Source organism: Cynara cardunculus, assembly GCF_001531365.2.
Source record: "Cynara cardunculus var. scolymus isolate 2C chromosome LG 6, CcrdV1, whole genome shotgun sequence".
NCBI lineage: Eukaryota > Viridiplantae > Streptophyta > Magnoliopsida > Asterales > Asteraceae > Cynara > Cynara cardunculus.
The window spans coordinates 7,033,031-7,042,255 of NC_037533.1; the positions used below are offsets into that span (position 1 = coordinate 7,033,031).

The 9,225-nt window shown below is 43.2% G+C and overlaps 1 protein-coding gene across 1 annotated transcript; it reads left to right on the forward strand.

The window, feature by feature from the left end:
• The first annotated feature begins 446 nt into the window (after positions 1–446).
• LOC112514104 lies at positions 447–1,313 on the forward strand. The gene has a single exon (XM_025120437.1). The coding sequence runs from the start codon at positions 447–449 to the stop codon at positions 1,311–1,313; it is 867 nt and encodes a 288-aa protein (XP_024976205.1).
• Positions 1,314–9,225: the final 7,912 nt, after the last annotated feature.

Consider the following 9,225-nt stretch of genomic DNA (forward strand, 5'->3'; position numbering starts at 1 on the left):
GGACTAAGATACTTCATTATACTGGGGAATGTGAATACGTGATTATTAACATTGAAATTTGCAGATGTCTAGCCAAACGCGGAGATCTGAGAGAATTGCTCGTCTTGAGTTTGAGGAAAGAAAAGAATGACCTGTAAATCTTCCAACAAATACTTCTGGAAATAGAGGTGGGCAAGAACCAGAGGAAGGGGCAGAGGAAGAAATCAGGCACATAGAAGGAGTCAGGCTGAGACTCATTCCGAGCATGAAGAATCTCACTCTAGAAATGTTCATGAAGAGCAGGTGCCACATCTAGTGTACATAACAAGAGATATGCTGGAAGAAGAAATGAGAAAGTTAAGGGAAACATTGACATCTATCATGGGAATACCTACAAAGGATGAAACGAAAAGACTGGAAGTACATCCTCTGTTCCAATTGCTCACAACAAGGAAAGAGACATTAAAATGTCTTTGACTTGTAAACCGCCAACTTTCTCTGGAGAAAGACATCCACTTAAGGGTATTTGTTGGATCAAGGAGATTGAATATGTGTTTAACACCATTAGATGTCCAGAAGCAGATAATGTTCGGTTTGCCGTATCTGTATTGAAGTCTAATGCTCTGTTTTTGTCGGAAGTTGAGTCGTTGGACATGAGAGATGTCTTACAAACGTTATCTTGGGCTGAATTTGTGAATCGATTGAAAGATCAATTTTGTCCCAAGATGGTTGTAAGACAAATGGAGGAAGATTTTATGAAGTTAGAACAGGGCAATGGAACTGTTCGGGAGTATACTAAGAAGTTCATCGAGTACTCTCGGTTTGCTGAACACTACATTTCATCAGAATCCAGAAAGGTGGAGAGGTATATATGGGGATTAAAACCTTTGATCCGTGAATTTGTAATCGCCATGAACCCCACTACCTTTTCATTAACCGTGGATGAGGCGGAAGTTACTGAGCGAAACAAGAACCGACAGATAGATGGTAAGGTGGTTGAGAAAAGAAAATGGGAAGGACCTTCGTCTGACTTTCGAGGGTCAAAATCAGTGAAATATTATGATAGAACTGAACAGAAAGTCGGTGAGAAAGTTTGTGCTCGATGTCGACAAGTTCATCAAGGTGACTGTAAAGCGAACCTGAGAAAATGTTACAAATGTGGCGAGGCAGGTCATTTGTCAAGAAACTGCCCAGCCAATAGAAGATGTTTTAATTGTAATTCCTCATATCATATTCGACCCAACTGTCCGTTGTTGAGAACTCCCAAGTTGACTATGGGAGTAATGTATCGGGTACTCAGGGAAGACCTAATATATCCAGAGGAGGACAAGTAAGGGCGCAGGGTCGGTCTTTCCAGATGACAAAGAACGAGGCAGAGGTCGCACCAGATGTATTAACAGGCACCTTCCTTCTGAATTATATATGTGCTAAAGTGTTGTTTGACTCGGGTGCAGACTTTTCATTTGTATCACCATCATTTGCTTTATTTGCATGTTCGAATTATGTGCTACTTGACGATGAATTAGTAGTTGATAGGATCGATTAACTCAGTTTTGGATATTAATCACTTACTCTGGATGATCTATTTGACAATATTAGTGCAACRGAAACAATAAGAACAAACAGAGTAATAATCAATGAAGAACACAGTTGAATGAAGAACACGAGAGAGAAGCTTCAAATGATTTTCAATTGATTGAAAATGTTTACAATACGATATTGAAGCACACTAAATTACATAGGCCTAAGCTGCTATTTATACTCGTTCCTAACGGCTTTTCTGACATGACCTAGACGTACAAATTAATCTAAGCCGTTCAAATAAAGCAGATTACAAACAGTCACGTGATAAGCACGATCAGCTAACTAACCTAAGTAAAACAGTAAAGAAGTTCTTCACAGAAGATAAAACTGCAGACCCTCTGTGAGCCATCCCAGAGACTCTGCTGGATGTGCCTTGAGGGCACTTGATTCCAGAGGATCATCTTCCAGAACCTCTGTGAAAGACAACAGAGGTTCTATCATCTTTGACTTGTACGCTTTGTTTACAGAGGACCAGTTTCCAGAACCTCTGTGATAGACAACAGAGGTTCTGTCACACTTCACTTGTATGATTGAACATCTTCTGTTGTTGGTCCTCTGTGGTCTTCTGTGGTGGAACCTCTTCTGTCAACACTTGCAGTATTTACTTTTTCCATACTTTTACATTAAATGAAATGATAGCTAACAATCTCCCCCTAAGTATGAAAAAGTAAAATTGGAAATTTAAATGCAAGAAATGACTTAATTGAAAGAAAATTACAAGAGGAGATAAAWRTTCATCCTCTGAAAAGAATTACAAGAATTAAGAGAAATTACAAAATTGTGAAACATGGGCCAAAAACTGGTACAGAAGATTTATCAAACGACAGATTCTGGAAAGTCGTCTACTGCGTATAACATGTCAGACTTGATAGTTCTGTAGACGTTGAAGATCCATTTTCTGAAGTTGATTTGCATTTTGATCGCCTCCAAGATGTGAGACACTTCGCTCAWCCTTAGATGTCCTTTGTCCACTTCTGCCGCTGCTCTTCTGTATATCCATTCTAGCGTCTCTGTTGAGTATTTGTGTGATTCTGTTGGATCATAGAACCTTAGGATTTCATCCTTATCCAAATAAACAAACCCAAAAGTGGGGTTGTGAATAATGGAGTTTGGATGATACCTAAGTATCCAACCAGGCCTGCTGTATGGAGGGGAGATCTTTAGATCTTTTTGGACTAACCTGACCGCAAGCTCGAAGTCCTTCTGGCTGTAATATCTTACTTGTGCGCGCATGACCTCAAGCAGCCTTTTGAGCGATATTGAGTARCTTGACCTCCTCTCCATGTAGATGTTGAGAATTTTGTGCATGTAGATGACATCAAACACACAGAGGTTGTGGAGGTCAGCGTCTGTGAAAGTATACAGGTTGCCATCTTCCCTCCTTACTACATACTGAGCATAGAGCACCTTCTTCTTTAGCATTGTCCTTAGAGAAATTGTCTCTAGGGAGGTGATCATGTGCTCTGAGAAGACTTGCTCACGAGGCCTTGTGAGCTTAGAGAACTGGAACTTGGCTGCGGCAGAAGGGATCCCTGTGAGCTCTGGATCATAGGGAGGCTCTGTGTCTGCTGCGGAGTACCTCCACACTTGAATTTCTAACAAAGTTGTAACGGGCTCTGTTCTGACTTTTGGCATTGGAATCTTGCTCATAGATTCGAATATTTCAGACACCCTTCCTACCGTGGCGGACTCTGGCACCTTGGCTTCTTCTTCCTCCAGAATTGGCCTATGGGTTGACCCCTCTGCAAGGATGGGTTTGACGGTTCCTTGCAGAGCGTCAAACGTACCCGTGGACGTTTCTTGGACTGGTGGGAGTTRTGATGAAGAGCCTTCTCCTTCTCTGCGAGGGATGGGGCCTCTACCTTTCCTTGCTAGAGCCTCTGCCAGATATGCCTTTAAAGCTTCAAGGAGTGTTGGGTAGTCTCTATATTCCTCTTCATTTATTTCCTGTGGAGTCTGTGTGCTAGACGACGTCCCCTTCTGTGGTGACTCTACAGCTATGCCTTTACCTTTGCCTTTGGGCTCTGGAGCCTTTTCTTTGTCTTTAGAGAACAAGGCAGCTGTAGAGTCTACAATTTTGACGCCTCTGGCAGGAGTCTTCAGTGGCTCTGGTGCTTTATTCTCGGCCTTCTTCTCCCCCTCATGACGATCATGATCATCACCTTCTTGATTGTCATGGTTCTTTTTGGCTTATGCCTTGCAAGTATCCAGGGGAGCCTTCTCCAAGCTCTGCAAAATTTTAGTGGCCGCCTTCTTCATCTTCTTAATTGCCTCATTTGCAAGCTCAGAGGCGTGATTGATGTCGATCTTTGTTGACCACTTCAGTTTGGAGACGCTTCTGTAGATCTCGCTTCTGAGGAGGTCACCATCTTTCATGAGTTGTGATTTGTAGTCTCTGATCGCTGTATTGGAGGCACGGACCTCTTTGAGAAGACAGTCTGTATGCTTGCACCCGAGATTACCTAGAGCTTCAACCATGGCATCAATCTCTCTGCGGGTAGCAAGGTGATTGATGTTGGCCCTTGAGGACTTGGTATCAATACCATATGTTACCGCAGAGGAAAACATCTGCTTKATTTCGTCTTTGAGARAGGAGTAATCCRTGTASCCCGCAGAGATGAAGTCGGCAGAGAATTGGGCGGCCATWYCTGAMAGTTCAGTCTTCAAGGTTTGGATGGAGGAGGGGTTGAGGCTTAGAGCTTTGAATGCCTATGTGACATCATCCTTCTGTAGGACAGATCTCTAAAGAGTTGAAAGTGTAGACTTGACTTCTGCTGTGGTTGAGCTCAACTCGTTCAGAGCCTCTGTTATAGGTGAAAGGTCTTCTGCCATCGATAGGGAGATAAACAAGTTTTTCAACTCGTCTATCTTTTTGAATATTTCTGTGGCAAAGGTTTTAAGCTCCCCCTTTGTCACATACATATCCTGGGAACCTAAACCACCAACACATGGTGATTTAGTAGCCTCRRAGCRTGAGGCGCCCTCAGCGACTGGTATTGCGTAGTCTGCTCRGGGACTTCCACCAGATCCTCGAACATCTCCCAGAGGAGAGCCTACTGGTGTTCTGTAGATTTCATGCCTTGTAGGTTCAGAGCCTAGCATGGCAGAGTGATCTAGTAGGGACAGAGGGCGTTCTAGACCCTCTGTCTCTGTGTGCCTCACTGTGCCTCTGAAGCACGCTTTGGGTGGTCACTCTTGTGTGAAGAAGCAACGAATGCTTCTGTGAGATGTATCGAGTCCTTGGGGGAAGGAACTCTTGTATTAAAACCTTCATCCTTTTGAGAGGATGGAGGAGTATTTTGTGGTTGCCCAGCTGTACGATCCACAGAGGACGAAAGAGTGTCCTCTGCGTGGGTAGGCTGGTTTGGGTTCAGCATGTGCKTGCCTTGTTCAATAGGGGATCCCTCTAGAACAGGGCCCCTAGACATGTGGGTTGCACTGGGAGTGTAACTTGGTTGTGTGCCTTCGGCATCTTTTTCGCCCTCACCTAGCTCTTCTTCTTCGTCTTCGTCATCTAAGATTACTTCTGTCCCCAACTTGGATATGTCAATAGGATTTTTAACTCCGCTTGGATTTTGGAAAGAACCTCCTGTATTTGTTCTGTTGGGGAAACTTCAAGTACGATTTTGCGCAACCTTCTGCGCTTATGAGTAGTGGCCTCTGTCGGGCTCTCTTGTGCTGCGGCCTCTGTGATCACAGGCCCTGTGGCTACTTGTTCTGTGACCACAGGATCTGTTGGTTGAGCCTTCTTGGATTTCTTCTTCTTTGGCTTCGGCAGAGGTCCACTTGGGCCTTCTTCTTCTGCAGGCCTCTTCTTCCCCTTCTTTTTTCACAGAAGAGTCGACACCCTTCTGTGTCTTCTTAGCCTTCTTGGTTGGAGGACTTCGGATTCTAGGGGCARCCTCACTCGTCTTATCAGCCTCTGCAGGCTCATCTGATCGTCCCTCAACCCTCATTTTTTCAAGTCGCTCTCCTAGGGGTACTCCAATTCGTGGTGGGGTCTCAGGGACCGGTTCTGGTCGCCTGAATCCACGTCTATAGGCTTTTCTGTCTTCATGGCTAAGAAACCTGAGCATGGCTCTTGATAACGGTCTAGGGCTTCTATACCCTTGCTCATGCTCAGTGGGGTGAAACTCCTTGAACGGGTAGAGCCTTGCAATTGGCTCCACAGAGGGGAGCTTCGCTGCTAACAAATCGCTAAAGGCCAGACCAAGGAAACGTTGCTGGATGAGGTTGGGTTGGTTCATGTTGACCTTTGATTTCTCGCCTCTTTGACTCGCGCATTTCTTCTTGATTAACCCGACCATATCCTCGAATATTAAATGAGCATAGTCCAGTGGGAGGTTAAAGTAGATCCCGTAGACTATGGAGATCATCGCGTGTGAGGTTGGGTCATGACTGCCCACCTTCCCTGTCAAACAACAGTTGACGATAGAAAACAGGGTGTTCCAGACACGGGGCAGTCCTTTGGGCCTAAATTGAGTTCGCTTGGTGATTGAGGTCGCATAAGAGTGAAACTCTAGGAAATTTAATTAATTCCTCATCAGTTGGGGTCGCAGCATAGGCATTTAAATTGAGATCCTCGAGTGTGGGCAAACGCAGGGCAGTTCTCAAATTGTTCACATTGAGTTCCAATGGAACCAGGGATTTATTTACGGGATGTGAGGCATATCCAATGATGGTCAGGCCGGTGTTATCAAGGGTAGTTATATAGGAACTCAAAAGAAATTGAGTTATGTAAGATTCGGGGGTAGGCTTAGTGGCGGATACGGCAAAGAAAATTGGGTGGTTTCTTAAAATTTCAAGTAACGGAAAGGTGAATTCGGGAAAACCTGTAGTAGAAGGAGCAAATTAGTAGTTGTTTGGCTTCTTGACTAGGACGACTTTCTCGTATTTGTTTTGAACAAACGACAGGGCGTGGGATGTCAATGCTTGAGCCTGGGTAACTTCGTTGTCGCTTGAAGCATTGACGGATTGGGCAGATGCGGATGAGGAAGACATGGTAGCAGGTATTTGTTTGAAGAAATCTAGTTGCAGGTTCGCCGGAGTATTTGTGAGTGGTAAAGGTTTTTGATTTGGGGGGAAAGAGGTATTTATAGGGAGGGTTTTAAAATGAACCGTTTTATTGACGAAAGGTCGTGATGAGTGGTTTTGGGTTGAAACAGCTCAAAAAGGCATGACACGTCGTGTTGGGAAGATGCACGATTGATGACGTGCGCCTCCTTTTCTGACACGCGCGTGTAGGTTCTAAACCTTATCCACAGAACCACGCGCACCATATCAATAGACAAGAACTATTAAAAGAGTTCTGTCAGAGGCCTAAGGGTAACAGAGCCTCTGTGATATGTGACGGGTCTTCTTATAATGTTACACCGTTTATTACCTAAACAGTTTTGAAAATCCACAGAGAGATGAGTACTTGCTCAGCTCAAACTCACAGAGCCTCTGTTAGAAGCGCCAGAGTTCTGATGAGTTGACCTCTGAGAACAARATACTTCAAAAGTTTTGGCACCTTCTGTGGTTTGATTTTCAATTAAAACGCTCCCCCTTTGAGCCAGCTTCCTTAGCTCCCCCTAGAACAAAAACCATTTAAAATCCTAAGAAGAAGTGTCTACAGAATATCCGTTCAAAGAGCCTCTGTAATCAGTCACAGAGGTTCTGTGAAAAGACCTCTGCGATTAAAACATTCTTCTTCTTCAAGAGGTTTTATCATTTTAAAAGCACATACTCCCCCTTGAACCTTGCAAGCTTTTGCTAGGTTAAACCTGTTTAACTAAATAATCAAGTGAAAGGTTATTTAAGAAATAAAAACTATATACAAAATAAAAAAATGGAATTTAAAAAAAAAAAAAAACTATATACAGAATTGAATAAAGAAATAAGACAACCAACAGCTAGGATTATGGACAAGTCATTCCAATTTCTCTACAAAGTAATTAAACCTTTTTTCATATAGGGCTTTAGTGAAGAGGTCAGCCAACTGAAATTATGATTTAACAAAATATAACTCGACATTACCTTCTTCAACTTGATGTTTAAGAAAATGGTACCTTATGTCGATATGCTTTGTCTTAGAATGCTGAACTAGATTGGCTGATATTGCTATTGCACTCTTTGAATCACAGAGGATGGGGATTTTGTCGACAGAGTAGCCGTGGTCACGTAGTTGGGTTTGCATCCACAGAGCTTGTGAACAACAACTTGCAGCTGCTACGTATTCAGCCTTTGCTGTAGAAGTTGAAACACAATTTTKCTTCTTTGACGACCAACTTACTAGTTTTCCTCCAAGAAACTGGCAGCTCCCAGAGGTGCTCTTTCTGTCAATCTGGCATCCACCATAGTCTGAATCCSTGTACGCCACTAGGTCAATGTTTGAATGCAGAGGGTACCATAGTCCAAGCGTTGGTGTCTTCTTTAAGTAACGCAKGATCCTCTTAACCGCACTAAGATGTGACTCTTTAGGRTTGGCCTGATACCTGGCACATATACATGTGGAAAACATGATGTCARGCCTGCTRGCAGTTAAATATAAGAGATATCCTATTATTCCTCTATAGAGCTTGCACTCTACAGGTGGACCATTAAGGTCCTTATTTAGCTTCTGGCCTGGAGCCATGGGGGTCCTCATGGGAGAGGCTTCGAGCATCTTGTACTTCTTCAAGAGGTCATTAACATATTTGGATTGATTGATAAATATGCCTTCAGATGATTGCTTGACTTGTAGACCCAAGAAGAAGGTTAGCTCTCCCATCATGCTCATTTCAAATTCATTCTGCATCAGGACCCCCAAAATATTTTGCACATTAAAACATTAGTTGCACCAAAGATAATGTCGTCAACATAAATTTGTACGAGCAAGATATCATCATTCATTTTCTTATAAAATAAAGTAATATATGTCGTACCTCTGTGAAACCCATTGGTAGTGAGAAAGTTTGATAAGCAATCATACCATGCTCTAGGAGCCTGCTTGAGACCATACAGAGCCTTGTCTAAGAAGTAGACATGGTTTGGATAATTATCACGCTCGAACCCTGGGGGTTGCTTGACATATACCTCTTCTTTGAGCTTGCCATTTAGAAAGGCTGATTTGACATCTATTTGGAATACTTTGAACCCTCTGTGAGCTGCAAATGCTAGGAAGATATGGATAGCTTCTAGTCTGGCCATAGGAGCAAAAGTTTCTTCATAGTCAATACCATCTTCCTGGCAATATCCTTTAGCAACTAACTGTGCCTTGTTCCTTATCACAACCCCTTGCTCATCCTTCTTGTTACGAAAAACCCACTTGGTGCCAATTGCAAGTTTCCCAGCTGGCAGAGGTACGAGTGTCCATACTTGGTTTCTGTCAAATTGAACTAGCTCGTCTTGCATAGCATCAACCCAGAAGGTGTCTGCTAGAGCCTCTGCCACAGTTTTGGGTTCAATTTCGCTTACATAACAAGAAAATAAGCAGAAATTCATCGTGGCTCGTGTCTTTACACCAGCAAAAGATTCTCCAATGATTTGAGATTGGGGATGGCTTTGGGTCCATTTAGTAACATGTTGTGGTGGAGCAGAGGGCACTGTATCTTGAGCAATTTGAGGTTGAGGTGGAGATGCAGAGTCTTGATCAGGTTCTTGAGCTTCGTTGGAGGATGAAACTGGAGGACTTTCATTTAT

Bases quoted from the DNA above. Each gene is read 5' to 3' on its own strand.
- LOC112514104 (XM_025120437.1), top strand. From the start codon at position 447: ATGTCTTTGACTTGTAAACCGCCAACTTTCTCTGGAGAAAGACATCCA.